Source organism: Salmo salar, chromosome ssa09, assembly GCF_905237065.1.
Source record: "Salmo salar chromosome ssa09, Ssal_v3.1, whole genome shotgun sequence".
Classification (NCBI taxonomy): domain Eukaryota; kingdom Metazoa; phylum Chordata; class Actinopteri; order Salmoniformes; family Salmonidae; genus Salmo; species Salmo salar.
This window is the reverse complement of record NC_059450.1, coordinates 43,792,241-43,810,912: the sequence shown is the minus strand read 5'-3', so window position 1 is coordinate 43,810,912 and position 18,672 is coordinate 43,792,241. Positions and strand designations below refer to the sequence as shown.

The following is an 18,672-nucleotide window of genomic DNA, read 5'->3' as shown; positions in this document are numbered from 1 at the left end:
GCACTCATTACAGGCCACAAAGCCAAGTAACAAGCATTTTCTCCCTAATTACGTTTGCATTTCATTTGAGATTTTCACATCGTTCCCAGGCTCGGAGGCATGAAAACAAAACGTAAACATCGGAGGCTGGTTTCTGCCCTGACGGGCAGTTTGCTGTAACTCTAATCCTCACTGAATACCAACGTTAATTAAATCATTTACTGGGGAAACTATTCAGACCTCAACATGTTTGCAATTAATCCACCAGCTCCTTCTCCACTCTAGTGTTTAACATAGTATCAGAAACATCTGTTACTGTCACACCCTGATCTGTTTCACCTATCTTGTGACTGTCTTCACCCCCCTCCAGGTGTCACTTATGTTCCCTGGTGTATATATCCCTGTGTTTCCTGTCTCTCTGTGCCAGTTCGTCTTGTATGCCTTTCAAGTCAACCAGCATTTTTCACGTACTCCTGCTTCTATTCTCTTTTGCTAGTCCTCCCGGTTTTTGACCCTTGCCTGTTTCTGGACTCCGTACCCACCTGCCTGACCATTCTGCCTGCCACTCTGTACCTCCTGGACTCTGAATTGGTTTTGACCTTTTGCCTGTCCACGAACATTCTCTTGCCTACCCCTTTTGGATTGTTTAATAAATATCAAGACTCAAACCATCTGCCTCCCGTGTCTGCATCTGGGTCTCGCCTTGTGTCCTTATAGTCACTCTCTACTGTAAAAGACTTAGGCATGGTAGGCATGCATCGCAATCTCCTGTTACCCAATCATGTCATCTAAAGGAGCACTGCACTTCATTGCGCACATCTGTGATAACTGTCTAAACATATTGAATTACTGTACGAACATACGCAATACACAAGTCAAATGGCCCAGTGTTTACATTAACCTCATCGACCTCAGGCTGTAGCAAATGTACTGTATGCTGCAATGGAGTGTGGAAGCCAAACGTCAAAATTAGATCCTGATTGTCAAACAATTAGAACAGACAAACAAACAAACAAATAGTCTCCAAATTTAGCTTGGACTGCGTTCAGAAGAAACCCTTTTAAATTTGAAGAAATGTTTCACAATGACTCCCCCTGCACATGAACAGGCATGTATTGTTCTATTTCCTGTGTATGTACTGTATTCTTCAGGCTCATACACAGACATCTGCTTCCCAGCTGTGAAGTAGAGAGAGAGAGAGAGAGAGAGAGAGAGAGACAGACAGACAGAGAGAGAGAGAAAGAGAGAGAGAGAGAGCGCGAAAAAGAGAGACAGAGAGCACGAGAGGCAGAGAGACAGACAGAAAGAGAGACAGAGAGAGAGACACAGAGAGGGAGAGAGAGCGAGAGTTAGAGACAGAGATAGAGAGAGACACACAGAGAGAGAGAGACAGAGAGAGAAACAGAGAGAGAGAGAGAGAGAGACAGAGAGAAAGGGATATAGTATGGGTTTCAGATTAGTCAGAAAGGAATATTTGTTACATTTAGTGAGTCGTCACGTCTGTCTCTCTATCTCTCTTTCTCAATATTTACATTAACCTTATCGAAACTCAGGCTGTGTTTTAATTGGTTAGCTAGCCATAGTTCATAGCCCCCCCCCTCTGATGGATGAGAATACTCTGTATGCAAATCCCTGAATGAAGTCCTCAGGCTGTAGCAAATGTACTGTATGCTGCAATGGAGCGTGGAAGCCAAACTCCAAAATGAGATCCTGATTATCAAACAATTAGAACAGACAAACAAACACACGCTCCACACAGACTCAGACAGAGAGAGAGACAGCGCAAGAGAGAGAGAGAGAGAGACAGAGACAGAGACAGCAACAGTGACAGAGAGAGAGACAGACAGAGAGACAGCGACAGTGACAGAGAGAGAGACAGACAGAGAGAGAGCGACAGACAGAGAGAGAGCGACAGACAGACAGACAGACAGACAGACAGACAGACAGACAGACAGACAGACAGACAGACAGACAGACAGACAGACAGACAGACAGACAGACAGACAGACAGACAGACAGACAGACAGACAGACAGAGACATAGAGAGGGAGAGACAGAAAGAGAGACAGACAGAGAGAGAGAGAGAGAGAGAGAGAGACAGAGAGAGAGAGAGACAGAGAGAGACAGACACAGAGAGAGAGAGAGAGAGAGACAGAGAGAGAGAGAGAGACAGAGAGAGAGAGAGAGAGAGAGAGAGAGAGAGACAGAGAGAGACAGAGAGAGAGAGAGAGAGACAGAGAGAGAGAGATAGACAGAGAGAGAGAGAAAGAGAGAGAGAGACAGAGAGAGACAGAGAAAGAGAGCGAGAGAAAGGGATATAGTATGGGTTTCAGATTAGTCAGAAAGGTCCTGATTTCACAGGAATATTTGTTACATTTATTTAGTGAATCGTCACATCTGTCTCTCTCTCTCTCCCTCTCTCTACCTCTCTCAATTAAATTAAATTATATTTGCTTTATTGGCATGACGTAACAATGTACATATTGCCAAAACTTACTTTGGATATTTACAATATTAAGATAATAAGAATATAATTGTCAACAGGACAACAGTAACAACAATAACCAAGGGTCAAAATAACCATACATTGAACAATAACAATAAGGATACAGTAGAGGACATGTGCAGGTTGATTGGTCTGTTAGACACTGTCTCTCATCTTATGGCAGGCAGCAATGTAGTGCGCTGCCAACCCACAGCTCTCTGTGTCCTCCCCCAACAGGACGGGTAGCCTATTCTCATCAGAGAGGTCTTTGAACCCTTGAATAACGGTTTCGAATTTTGGGAAATGACACTCTAATTGTTTATATTTTTTACATTTTGTCAGGAAATGCAGCTCTGTCTCAGGTTTTGCTGTTGTGCAGTGGTTGCACAGCCTTTCCTCTACAGGGAGCCAGGTTTTCCTGTGTCTACCCTTCTCAATGGCAAGGCTGTGCTCACTGAGCCTGTACTTTATCAAGGTTTTTCTAAGGTTTTGATCAGTAACCACGGTCAAATAGTTAACGACGATGTACTGTCTATTTAGGGCCAGATATCACTGCATTTTGCTTTGTACTTGTGTTTCCCAATAAGCAATATAATTTTGTTTTGTTTGTGTTGTAATTTGTTTTATTCTGATTGATTGGATGTTCTGGTCCTGAGGCTTCAGTGTGTTAGTAGAACAGGTTTGTGAACTCAGCAACAGGACCAGCTGGATGAGGGGACTCTTTCTTTGCTCAGCTCTTGGCATTGCAGGAATTGGTAATGATATGAGAGGGGGGTCACTGTATTTAAGATGTTTCCAAAACTTAATTGCTCTTTTTTGAGGTTTTATTATTAGTGGATATTGGCCTAATTCTGCCCTGCATGCATTGTTTGTAGTTTTCCTCTGGACATGTAGGAGAATCTTACAGAACTCTGCATGCAGGGTTTCAATGGGGTGTTTGTCCCATTTGGTGAAATCTTGTTTTGCAAGTGGACCCCACACCTCGCTGCCATTAAGTGCAATTGGTTCAATGACATATTCAATTCATTTTAGCCAAATTTTAATAGGTATTTCAATTTGAATTTGCTTTTTAATGGCGTAGAATGCCCTGTGTGCTTTCTCTCTCAGTTCATTCACTGCCTCATTAAGGTGCCCAGTTGAGCTTATTTTTTAACCTAAGTAAATGTAGTGTGTGCAGTGCTCTATATAATTTGTACCAATTGAGAACTTTGGTCTAATTCCCTGAGATCTGGATCTTCTCTGGAAAATCATTATTTTAGTATTTTGGGGGTTTACTGCCAGGGCCCAGGTCTGGCAGTACTGCTCTAGCATGTCCAGGCTCTGCTGTATGCCATGTGCTGTGGGTGACAGCAGGCATAGATCATCTGCGAAGAGCAGGCATTTAACCTCTGAATTGCGGAGACTAACACCAGGGGCTGAGGATTTTTCTAGAATAGATGCCAATTCGTTGACGTAAAAATTGAAGAGTGCAGGGCTCAGATTGCAACACTGGCGAAGGCCCCGCCCCTGGTTAAAGTATTCTGTTCTTTTCTTGCCAATTTTAATGCTGCACGTAATGCCAGTATACAGTTGAAGTCGGAAGTTTACATACACCTTAGCCAAATACATTTCAACTCAGTTTTTCACAACTCCTGATATTTAATCAGAGTAAAAATTCCATGTCTTAGGTCAGTTAGAATCACACACTTTATTTTAAGATTCTGAAATGTCAAAATAATAGTAGGTACAATGTTTATTTCAGCTTTTTTTTCTTTCATCACATTCCCAGTGGGTCAGAAGTTTAGATACACTCAATTAGAATTTGGTAACATTGCCTTTAAATTGTTTAACTTGGGTCAAACGTTTCAGGTAGCCTTCCACAAGCTTCCCACAATAAGTTGGGCGAATTTTGGCCCATTCCTCCTGACAGAGCTGGTGTAACTGAGTCAGGTTTGTAGGCCTCCTTGCTCGCACACACTTTTTCAGTTCTGCCACAAATGTTCTATAGGACTGAGGTCAGGGCTTTGTGATGGCCACTCCAATACATTGACTTTGTTGCCCTTAAGCCATTTTGCCACAACTTTGGAAGTATGCTTGTGGTAATTGTCCATTTGGAAGACCCATTAGCAACCAAGCTTTAACTTCCTGACTGATGTCTTGAGATGTTGCTTCAATATATCCACATAATTTTCCGTCCTCATGATGCCATCTATTTTGTGAAGTGCATCAGTCCCTCGTGCAGCAAAACACCCTCTGAAAATGATGCTGCCACCCCCGTGCTTCATGGGTGAGATGGTGTTCTTTGGCTTGCAAGCCTCACCCTTTTTCCTCCAAACATAACGATGGTCATTATGGCCAAACAGTTTCATCAGACCAGAGGACATTTCTCCAAAAAGTACGATCTTTGTCCCCATGTACAGTTGCAAACCGTAGTCTGGCTTTTTATTTTTTTGGAGCAGTGGATTCTTCCTTGCTGAGCGGCCTTTCAGGTTATGTCGATATAGGACTCATTTTACTGTGGATATAGATACTTTTGAGCATGTTTCCTCCAGCATCTTCACAAGGTCCTTTGCTGTTGTTCTGGGATTGATTTGCACTTTTCGCACCAACGTACGTTAATCTCTAGGAGACAAAACGCGTCTCCTTCCTGAGCAGTATGATGGCTGCGTGGTCCCATGGTGTTTATACTTGCATACTATTGTTTGTACAGATGAATGTGGTACCTTCAGGCATTTGGAAATTGCTCCCAAGGATGAACCAGACTTGTGGAGGTCTACAATTTTATTCTGAGGTCTTGGCTGATTTCTTTTGATTTTCCAATGATGTCAAGCAAAGAGGCACTGAGCTTGAAGGTAGGCCTTGAAATACATCCACAGGTACACCTCCAATTGACTCAAATGATGTAAATTAGCCTATCAGAAGCTTCTAAAGCCATGACATCATTTTCTGGATTTTTCCAAGCTGTTTAAAGGCACAGTCAACTTAGTGTATGTTAACTTCTGACCCATTGGAATTGTGATACAGTGAATTATAAATTAAATAATCTGTCTGTAAACAATTGTTGGAAAAATGACTTGTGTCATGCAAAAAGTAGATGTTCTAACCGACTTGCCAAAAGTAGTTTGTTAACAAGAAATCTGTGGAGTGGTTGAAAAACGAGTTTTAACGACTCCAATCTAAGTGTATGTAAACTTCCGACTTCAACTGAACATTGATTTAATTATGTCATATGTTTTACCCCCTACACCACTTTCAATAACTTTGTAGAACAGTCCTGTATGCCAAATAGAATCAAATGCTTTTTGGAAGGTGATAAAGCAAGCGTATATTTTGGTATTATTTTGGTGGACATGTTTATCTATCAGGGTGTGTAGGGTCGTGTAATGATTTGGTATAAATCCAATTTGGCTTTTACTCAAGCCATTGTGCTTGAGTAAAAGTTTAGAAATCTTACATTTATAATACTACAGAAAACCTTCACCAGGTTACTGTTCACACAAATGCCTCTGTAATTGTTAGGGTCAAATTTGTCTCCGTTCTTAAAGATTGGGGTTATGAGTCCTTGATTCCAGATGTCAGGGAAATAACCTACATTCAGGGTCAAATTAAACAGTTTTAATATAGCCAATTGAAATTTTGCGCTAGTAAATTTGAGCACCTCATTTAGGATGCTATCAGGTCCGCATGCTTTTTTTAAATTTGAGGGCCTGAAGTTTCTTATAGAGCTCCTGGTCAGTAATTGGGGAGTCCAATGGATTTTGATTGTCCTTTATAGCTTTTTCTAATCCATTCAACTTCTCATGAATTTGTCGTTGCTCTGCGTTTGTGTCAATTTGAACGGTGTTGTAGAGTGTTTTAAAATGGGTTGTCCATATGTCACCATTTTATATCACTAATTCCTCATTTCGATTTTTTGATTTTTTTTAGAATTTTGCCAGAAGTTGTTTGTGTTTATGGACTCATCAATTAGTGTCAGCTGCTTGCTGTTGTACTGTCCTTTTTTGGTTCTGAGTTTTAAAGTCTCACAGTAATGAAGGCATAATTCACCATTATTTGGGTCTCTGTGCTTTTGGTTGGATAGTGTTCTAAGTTCTATGTCCTCTCTCTATCTCCCCCTCTCTCTCTCGGTCTGTCTTTCTCTTTCTCTCCCTGTCTGTCTGTCTCGCTCTCTCACACAACTGTCTCCCCGTTCAGTTCGTTCCATAAGCAGCATGACAAACTAGGTTACTTTCTCTCCCAGTGACGAGTGAGAATGGAAAAATAGTCGGAGTGGTAAGTCAGCAGTGTGTTGTTCTGGTTGTGATGACTGGAATGGAGCGCCCTGTGTGTGTGTGTGTGTGTGTGTGTGTGTGTGTGTGTGTGTGTGTGTGTGTGTGTGTGTGTGTGTGTGTGTGTGTGTGTGTGTGTGTGTGTGTGTGTGTGTGTGTGTGTGTGTGTTGTTTGAAGGTGTCGGCTTAAGCTTTACCAGCTGGAGTTAAATGTGTGTGTGTGTGTGTGTGAGTATATGTGTGTGTGTATGTGTGTGTGTGTGCGCGTGTGTGTGTATTTGATGTTTGTGTGGGAATATGAGTGTGTGTTTGTGTGTGTGAAAATGTGTGTGTGTGTGAGTATATGTGTGTGTGCGTGTTTGTGTGTGTGTGTGACTATATGTGTGTGTGCGTGTTTGTGTGAGTATATGTGTGTGTGCGTGTTTGTATATGTGTGTGTGAGTATATGTGTGTGTGTGTGTGTGTGTGTGTGTGTAGATGTGTGTGTGTGTGAGTAGATGTGTGTGTGAGTAGATGTGTGTGTGAGTAGATGTGTGTGTGTGTGTGTGTGTGTGTGTGTGTGTGTGTGTGTGTGTGTGTGTGTGTGTGTGTGTGTGTGTGTGTGTGAGGGAAGCATACTCACGTCACCATACGGGAACACTGCGTGCCCCAGGAGCAGGGGTGGTAGTCAGGCTTCACGTAGGTCTCCACTCCATCCTCCACCACACAGCTCACGGTCTTCTTCACTACATACGCACACCAGTTTCTACAGGGAGGGAGAGAGAGAGGGTCAGTCATATACATTCATACTGTACATACGCGCACCAGTTTCTACAGGGAGGGAGAGAGAGAGGGTCAATCATATACATTCATACTGTACATACACACCAGTTTCTACAGGGAGGGAGGGAGAGAGGGTCAATCATATACATTCATACTGTACATACACACCAGTTTCTACAGGGAGAGAGAGAGAGAGAGAGAGAGAGGGTCGATCATATACATTCATACTGTACATACACACACCAGTTTCTACAGGGAGGGAGAGAGAGGGTCAGTCATATACATTCATACTGTACATACGCACACCAGTTTCTACAGGGAGAGAGAGAGAGAGGGTCAGTCATATACATTCATACTGTACATACACACACCAGTTTCTACAGGGAGGGAGAGAGAGAGGGTCAGTCATATACATTCATACTGTACATACACACACCAGTTTCTACAGGGAGAGAGAGAGAGAGAGAGGGTCAGTCATATACATTCATTCTGTACATACACACACCAGTTTCTACAGGGAGGGAGGGAGAGAGGGTCAGTCATATACATTCATACTGTACATACGCACACCAGTTTCTACAGGGAGGGAGAGAGAGAGAGAGGGTCAGTCATATACATTCATACTGTACATACGCACACCAGTTTCTACAGGGAGGGAGAGAGAGAGGGTCAGTCATATACATTCATACTGTACATACACACACCAGTTTCTACAGGGAGAGAGAGAGAGAGAGAGGGTCAGTCATATACATTCATTCTGTACATACACACACCAGTTTCTACAGGGAGGGAGGGAGAGAGGGTCAGTCATATACATTCAAACTGTACATACGCACACCAGTTTCTACAGGGAGGGAGAGAGAGAGAGAGGGTCAGTCATATACATTCATACTGTACATACGCACACCAGTTTCTACAGGGAGGGAGAGAGAGAGGGTCAGTCATATACATTCATTCTGTACATACGCACACCAGTTTCTACAGGGAGGGAGAGAGAGAGGGTCAGTCATTTACATTCATACTGTACATACGCACACCAGTTTCTACAGGGACGGAGAGAGAGGTTTGAGGGTCAGTCAAATACAGTTGAATTCAGAAGTTTACATACACTTAGGTTGGAGTCATTAAAACTTGTTTTTTCAACCACTCCACAAATTTCTTGTTAACAAACTATAGTTTTGGCAAGTCGATTAGGACATCTACTTTGTGCATGACACAAGTAATTTTTCCAACAATGGTTTACAGACAGATTATTTCCACCACGAAGCCGTCATACCGCTCAGGAAGGAGACGCGTTCTGTCTCCTAGAGATGAACGTACTTTGGTGCGAGAAGTGCAAATCAATCCCAGAACAACAGCAAATTACTTTGTGAAGATGCTGGAGGAAACAGGTACAAAAGTATCTATATCCACAGTAAAACAAGTCCTATATCGACATAACCTGAAAGGCTGCTCAGCAAGGAAGAAGCTACTGCTCCAAAACCGCCATAAAAAAGCCAGACTACAGTCTGCAACTGCACATGGGGACAAGGATCGTACTTTTTGGAGAAATGTCCTCTGGTCTGATGAAACAAAAATATAACTGTTTGGCCATAATGACCATCTTTATGTTTAGAGGAAAAAGGGGGATGCTTGCAAGCCGAAGAACACAATCCTATCCGTGAAGCACGGGGGTGGCAGAATCATGTTGTGGGGGTGCTTTGCTGCAGGAAGGACTGGTGCACTTCACAAAATATATGGCTTCATGAGGGAGGAAAAGTATGTGGATATATTGAAGCAACATCTCAAGACGTCAGTCAGGAAGTTAAAGCTTGGACGCAAATGGGTCTACCAAAAGGACAATGACCCCAGGCATACTTCCAAAGATGTGGCAAAATGTTTTAAGGACAACAAAGTCAAGGTTTGGAGTGGCCATCACAAAGCCCTGCCTTCAATCCTATGGAAAATATGTGGGCAGAATTGAAAAAGTGTGTGCGAGGAAGGAGGCCTACAAACCTGACTCAGTTACACAAGCTCTGTCAGGAGGAATGGGCCAAAATTCACCCAACTTATTGTGGGAAGCTTGTGGAAGGCTACCCGAAACGTTTGACCCAAGTTAAACAATTTAAAGGCAATGCTACCAAATACTAATTGAGTGATTGTACACTTCTGACCCACTGGGAATGTGATGAAAGAAATAAAAGCTGAATTAAATCATTCTCTCTACTATTATTCTGACATTTCACATTCTTAAAATAAAGTGGTGATCCTAACTGACCTAAAATAGCAAATTTCTACGAGGATTAAATGTCAGGAAATGTGAAAAACTGAGTTTATATGTAGTTGGCTCAGGTGTATGTAAACTTCCGACTTCAACTGTACATCCATACGCTCAGAGGTCAGATATTGCATACAAACAAATAATTTCAATGACAGTTTGGGATGAGAAATGGAGAGAGAGATGGGGTGTAAAACTCCATTTATGCCTGCAGGATGAGTCAAGTTCATAGTCTTGTCATATGTAGGAATACAAATACATGGAAAGGCAAATACAGTATTGCACTCTAATATTTGACCAGGATATCAAGTACTGGTTCCTCTCACAACAAAAGAGAGCTAATATCTCCTGTCATAACTAACATAGGGGTTGCAGCACTGTGCAGAGAGGGACATATTGCACTACAGTAAAAAGCACTGCATCCCAAAATGCACTACTTTCCATAGCAGCCCCAGGGCTGGTTGTGGCTGGGGCCGCTATGGCCTTGTAAAAAACTGGGTGCAACAGAGAAATGAGCTGTGTAGTCAGTGTGTAGTCAGTGTAGGGTCAGTTTGCTGCAGTCACTGTCCCCTGCAGAGTGAACCAACTCTGTGGTCACACTATCAGGAGCAGGGCTCTGGGCGCTCAGACACATGCATCTGGCAGAGCTTCACACAGATAGACACTGGGATGGAACACTGGGATGGAAGACTGGGATGGAACGCCGGGACGGAACGCCGAGATGGAACACCGAGACGGAACGCCGGGATGGAACGCCGGGATGGAACACAGAGATGGAACGCTGGGATGGAACACCGAGATGGAACGCTGGGATGGAACACCGAGATGGAACGCCGGGACGGAACGCCGGGATGGAACACCGAGATGGAACGCCGGGACGGAACGCCGGGATGGAACACCGAGATGGAACGCTGGGATGGAACACCGAGATGGAACGCTGGGATGGAACACCGAGATGGAACGCCGGGACGGAACGCCGGGATGGAACACCGAGATGGAACGCCGGGACGGAACACCGGGACAGAACCGTGGGACAGAACACTGGAACGAAACGCCAGGATGGAACCAATATAACACTGAGATACAGTTGCAGCCAGGCAGTAAAAAGTTGATTGTTGTGATCTGTTGTGCAACATAGCTCTCTATCATCTCTCAGTGATAGGTTGTGGTGCATCTTTACCGCTGTACTTTTTAGTACACACAACTGACTGGGACAGAACACTGAACCAGAACACTGACAGAGAAGACAACACCAGGAACACACTAGGAACTGTTCTGAAACAAACAAAAATGCTCAGACATTCAATGGTGAGACTGGGCCCACTGAAACCAACCCGTTCCGTAACTTTATGCAAACAATGGGACACTAAAGCACACTGGGCCACTAGACGACACTGGGCCACTAGACGACACTGGGTCACTAGAACACACTGGGCCAGTAGAACACACTGGGCCACTAGAAAACACTGGGACATTGGGCCACTAGAACACACTGGGCCACTAGAACACACTGGGAAACTAGACGACACTGGGCCACTAGAACACACTGGGACACTAGAACACACCGGGACACTAGAACACACCGGGACACTAGAACACACCGGGACACTAGAACACACTGGCACACTAGACGACACTGGGCCACTAGAACACACTGGGCCACTAGACGACACTGGGACACTAGACATCACTGGGCCACTAGAAGACACTAGGACACTAGAAGACACTGGGCCACTAGACGACACTGGGCCACTAGAACACACTGGGACACTAGACCACACTGGGACACTAGAACACACTGGGCCACTAGAAGACACTGGGCCACTAGAACACACTGGGACACTAGAACACACTGGGACACTGGGGGACACTGGGCCACTAGAAGACACAGGGACACTAGAAGACACTGGGCCACTAGAAGACACTGGGCCACTAGAACACACTGGGACACTAGAACACACTGGGACGCTAGAACACACTGGGACGCTAGAACACACTGGGACACTAGAACACACTGGGACACTAGAACACACTGGGAAACTAGAACACACTGGGACACTAGAACACACTGGGACACTAGAACACACTGGGGCACTAGAACACACTGGGACACTAGAACACACTGGGATACTAGAACACACTGGGACACTAGAACACACTGGGACACTAGAACACACTGGGACACTAGAACACACTGGGACACTAGAAGACACTGGGACACTAGAACACAATGGGATGCTAGAACACACTGGGACACTAGAAGACACTGGGACACTAGAAGACACTGGGACACTAGAACACACTGGGACACTAGAACACACTGGGACGCTAGAACACACTGGGACACTAGAAGACACTGGGACACTAGAACACACTGGGACACTAGAACACACTGGGACACTAGGACACTAGAACACACTGGGACACTAGAACACACTGGGACACTAGAACACACTGGGACACCACAAGACACTGGGACACCACAAGACACTGGGACACCACAAGACACTGGGACACTGGGAAACTAGAAGACACTGGGACACTAGAACACATTGGGACACTAGAAGACACTGGGACACTGGAACACACTGGGACACTGGGACACTGGGAAACTAGAAGACACTGGGACACTAGAACACTAGAACACACTGGGACACTAGAACACACTGGGACACTAGAACACTAGACACACTGGGCCACTAGAACACACTGGGACACTGGGGGACACTGGGCCACTAGAAGACACAGGGACACTAGAAGACACTGGGCCACTAGAACACACTGGGACACTAGAACACACTGGGACACTAGAACACACTGGGACACTAGAACACACTGGGACGCTAGAACACACTGGGATGCTAGAACACACTGGGACACTAGAACACACTGGGACACTAGAACACACTGGGAAACTAGAACACACTGGGACACTAGAACACACTGGGACACTAGAACACAATGGGACACTAGAAGACACTGGGACACTAGAAGACACTGGGACACTAGAACACACTGGGACACTAGAACACTAGAACACACTGGGACACTAGAACACACTGGGACACCACAAGACACTGGGACACCACAAGACACTGGGACACCACAAGACACTGGGACACTGGGAAACTAGAAGACACTCGGACACTAGAACACATTGGGACACTAAAAGACACTGGGACACTGGAACACACTGGGACACTGGGACACTGGGAAACTAGAAGACACTGGGACACTAGAACACTAGAACACACTGGGACACTAGAACACACTGGGACACCACAAGACACTGGGACACCACAAGACACTGGGACACCACAAGACACTGGGACACTGGGAAACTAGAAGACACTGGGCCACTAGACGACACTGGGCCACTAGAACACACTGGGACACTAAAACACACTGGGACACTAAAACACACTGGGACACTAGACAACACTGGGACACTAAAACACACTGGGACACTAGAAGACACTGGGACACTAGAAGACACTGGGACACTAGAAGACATTGGGACACTAGAACACACTGGGACACTAGAAGACACTGGGACACTGGAACACACTGGGACACTGGAACACACTGGGACACTGGGAAACTAGAAGACACTGGGACACTAAAACACACTGGGCCAGTAGAACACACTGGGCCACTAGACGACACTGGGCCACTAGACGACACTGGGCCACTAGACGACACTGGGCCACTAGACGACACTGGGACACTAAAACACACCGGGACACTAGAACACACTGGGCCACTAGACGACACTGGGCCACTAGACGACACTGGGCCACTAGAACACACTGGGACACCAGAACACACTGGGACACCAGAACACACTGGGACACTGGGAAACTAGAAGACACTGGGACACCAGAAGACACAGGGACACCAGAACACACTGGGACACTGGGCCACTAGAAGACACTGGGCCACTAGAAGACACTAGAACACACTGGGACACTAGACCACACTGGGCCACTAGAACACACTGGGACACTAGAACACACTGGGACACTAGAAGACACAGACACTGGGACACTAGAAGACACTGGGACACTAGAAGACACTGGGGCACTAGAAGACACAGGGGCACTAGAACAAACTGGGACACTAGAACACACTGGGACACTAGAACACACTGGGGCACTAGAACACACTGGGACACTAGAACACACTGGGATGCTAGAACACACTGGGACACTAGAAGACACTGGGACACTAGAAGACACTGGGACACTAGAACACACTGGGACACTAGAACACACTGGGACGCTAGAACACACTGGGACACTAGAACACACTGGGACACTAGAAGACACTGGGACACTAGAACACACTGGGATGCTAGAACACACTGGGACACTAGAAGACACTGGGACACTAGAAGACACTGGGACCCTAGAACACACTGGGACACTAGAACACACTGGGACGCTAGAACACACTGGGACACTAGAAGACACTGGGACACTAGAAGACACTGGGGCACTAGAAGACACAGGGGCACTAGAACAAACTGGGACACTAGAACACACTGGGACACTAGAACACACTGGGGCACTAGAACACACTGGGACACTAGAACACACTGGGATGCTAGAACACACTGGGACACTAGAAGACACTGGGACACTAGAAGACACTGGGACACTAGAACACACTGGGACACTAGAACACACTGGGACGCTAGAACACACTGGGACACTAGAACACACTGGGACACTAGAAGACACTGGGACACTAGAACACACTGGGATGCTAGAACACACTGGGACACTAGAAGACACTGGGACACTAGAAGACACTGGGACCCTAGAACACACTGGGACACTAGAACACACTGGGACGCTAGAACACACTGGGACACTAGAAGACACTGGGGCACTAGAACACACTGGGACACTAGAACACACTGGGACACTAGAACACTAGAACACACTGGGACACTAGAACACACTGGGACACTAGAACACACTGGGACACCACAAGACACTGGGACACCACAAGACACTGGGACACCACAAGACACTGGGACACTGGGACACTAGAACACAATGGGATGCTAGAACACACTGGGACACTAGAAGACACTGGGACACTAGAAGACACTGGGACACTAGAACACACTGGGACACTAGAACACACTGGGACGCTAGAACACACTGGGACACTAGAAGACACTGGGACACTAGAACACACTGGGACACTAGAACACACTGGGACACTAGGACACTAGAACACACTGGGACACTAGAACACACTGGGACACTAGAACACACTGGGACACCACAAGACACTGGGACACCACAAGACACTGGGACACCACAAGACACTGGGACACTGGGAAACTAGAAGACACTGGGACACTAGAACACATTGGGACACTAGAAGACACTGGGACACTGGAACACACTGGGACACTGGGACACTGGGAAACTAGAAGACACTGGGACACTAGAACACACTGGGACACTAGAACACACTGGGACACTAGAACACTAGACACACTGGGCCACTAGAACACACTGGGACACTGGGGGACACTGGGCCACTAGAAGACACAGGGACACTAGAAGACACTGGGCCACTAGAACACACTGGGACACTAGAACACACTGGGACACTAGAACACACTGGGACACTAGAACACACTGGGACGCTAGAACACACTGGGACGCTAGAACACACTGGGACACTAGAACACACTGGGACACTAGAACACACTGGGAAACTAGAACACACTGGGACACTAGAACACACTGGGACACTAGAACACACTGGGACACTAGAAGACACTGGGACACTAGAAGACACTGGGACACTAGAACACACTGGGACACTAGAACACTAGAACACACTGGGACACTAGAACACACTGGGACACCACAAGACACTGGGACACCACAAGACACTGGGACACCACAAGACACTGGGACACTGGGAAACTAGAAGACACTCGGACACTAGAACACATTGGGACACTAAAAGACACTGGGACACTGGAACACACTGGGACACTGGGACACTGGGAAACTAGAAGACACTGGGACACTAGAACACTAGAACACACTGGGACACTAGAACACACTGGGACACCACAAGACACTGGGACACCACAAGACACTGGGACACCACAAGACACTGGGACACTGGGAAACTAGAAGACACTGGGCCACTAGATGACACTGGGCCACTAGAACACACTGGGACACTAAAACACACTGGGACACTAAAACACACTGGGACACTAGACAACACTGGGACACTAAAACACACTGGGACACTAGAAGACACTGGGACACTAGAAGACACTGGGACACTAGAAGACACTGGGACACTAGAACACACTGGGACACTAGAAGACACTGGGACACTGGAACACACTGGGACACTGGAACACACTGGGACACTGGGAAACTAGAAGACACTGGGACACTAGAACACACTGGGCCAGTAGAACACACTGGGCCACTAGACGACACTGGGCCACTAGACGACACTGGGCCACTAGACGACACTGGGCCACTAGACGACACTGGGACACTAAAACACACCGGGACACTAGAACACACTGGGCCACTAGACGACACTGGGCCACTAGACGACACTGGGCCACTAGAACACACTGGGACACCAGAACACACTGGGACACCAGAACACACTGGGACACTGGGAAACTAGAAGACACTGGGACACCAGAAGACACAGGGACACCAGAACACACTGGGACACTGGGCCACTAGAAGACACTGGGCCACTAGAAGACACTAGAACACACTGGGACACTAGACCACACTGGGCCACTAGAACACACTGGGACACTAGAACACACTGGGACACTAGAAGACACAGACACTGGGACACTAGAAGACACTGGGACACTAGAAGACACTGGGGCACTAGAAGACACAGGGGCACTAGAACAAACTGGGACACTAGAACACACTGGGACACTAGAACACACTGGGGCACTAGAACACACTGGGACACTAGAACACACTGGGATGCTAGAACACACTGGGACACTAGAAGACACTGGGACACTAGAAGACACTGGGACACTAGAACACACTGGGACACTAGAACACACTGGGACGCTAGAACACACTGGGACACTAGAACACACTGGGACACTAGAAGACACTGGGACACTAGAACACACTGGGATGCTAGAACACACTGGGACACTAGAAGACACTGGGACACTAGAAGACACTGGGACCCTAGAACACACTGGGACACTAGAACACACTGGGACGCTAGAACACACTGGGACACTAGAAGACACTGGGACACTAGAAGACACTGGGGCACTAGAAGACACAGGGGCACTAGAACAAACTGGGACACTAGAACACACTGGGACACTAGAACACACTGGGGCACTAGAACACACTGGGACACTAGAACACACTGGGATGCTAGAACACACTGGGACACTAGAAGACACTGGGACACTAGAAGACACTGGGACACTAGAACACACTGGGACACTAGAACACACTGGGACGCTAGAACACACTGGGACACTAGAACACACTGGGACACTAGAAGACACTGGGACACTAGAACACACTGGGATGCTAGAACACACTGGGACACTAGAAGACACTGGGACACTAGAAGACACTGGGAACCTAGAACACACTGGGACACTAGAACACACTGGGACGCTAGAACACACTGGGACACTAGAAGACACTGGGGCACTAGAACACACTGGGACACTAGAACACACTGGGACACTAGAACACTAGAACACACTGGGACACTAGAACACACTGGGACACTAGAACACACTGGGACACCACAAGACACTGGGACACCACAAGACACTGGGACACCACAAGACACTGGGACACTGGGACACTAGAACACAATGGGATGCTAGAACACACTGGGACACTAGAAGACACTGGGACACTAGAAGACACTGGGACACTAGAACACACTGGGACACTAGAACACACTGGGACGCTAGAACACACTGGGACACTAGAAGACACTGGGACACTAGAACACACTGGGACACTAGAACACACTGGGACACTGGGACACTAGAACACACTGGGACACTAGAACACACTGGGACACCACAAGACACTGGGACACCACAAGACACTGGGACACCACAAGACACTGGGACACCACAAGACACTGGGACACTGGGAAACTAGAAGACACTGGGACACTAGAACACATTGGGACACTAGAAGACACTGGGACACTGGAACACACTGGGACACTGGGACACTGGGAAACTAGAAGACACTGGGACACTAGAACACTAGAACACACTGGGACACTAGAACACACTGGGACACTAGAACACTAGACACACTGGGCCACTAGAACACACTGGGACACTGGGGGACACTGGGCCACTAGAAGACACAGGGACACTAGAAGACACTGGGCCACTAGAACACACTGGGACACTAGAACACACTGGGACACTAGAACACACTGGGACACTAGAACACACTGGGACGCTAGAACACACTGGGACGCTAGAACACACTGGGACACTAGAACACACTGGGACACTAGAACACACTGGGAAACTAGAACACACTGGGACACTAGAACACACTGGGACACTAGAACACACTGGGACACTAGAAGACACTGGGACACTAGAAGACACTGGGACACTAGAACACACTGGGACACTAGAACACTAGAACACACTGGGACACTAGAACACACTGGGACACCACAAGACACTGGGACACCACAAGACACTGGGACACCACAAGACACTGGGACACTGGGAAACTAGAAGACACTCGGACACTAGAACACATTGGGACACTAAAAGACACTGGGACACTGGAACACACTGGGACACTGGGACACTGGGAAACTAGAAGACACTGGGACACTAGAACACTAGAACACACTGGGACACTAGAACACACTGGGACACCACA

At 46.7% G+C, this 18,672-nt stretch overlaps 1 protein-coding gene across 2 annotated transcripts in view; it reads right to left on the bottom strand.

The window, feature by feature from the left end:
• Nucleotides 1-18,672, bottom strand: part of LOC106611378 (EMILIN-1) — a 106,854-nt gene that overhangs the window by 15,662 nt on the left and 72,520 nt on the right. For both annotated transcript variants that reach the window (XM_014211540.2, XM_045723689.1), the window contains exon 2: nt 7,334-7,456. In XM_014211540.2, the coding sequence (XP_014067015.2) occupies nt 7,334-7,456 (123 nt within the window). The remainder of the gene's footprint in view (nt 1-7,333; nt 7,457-18,672) is intronic.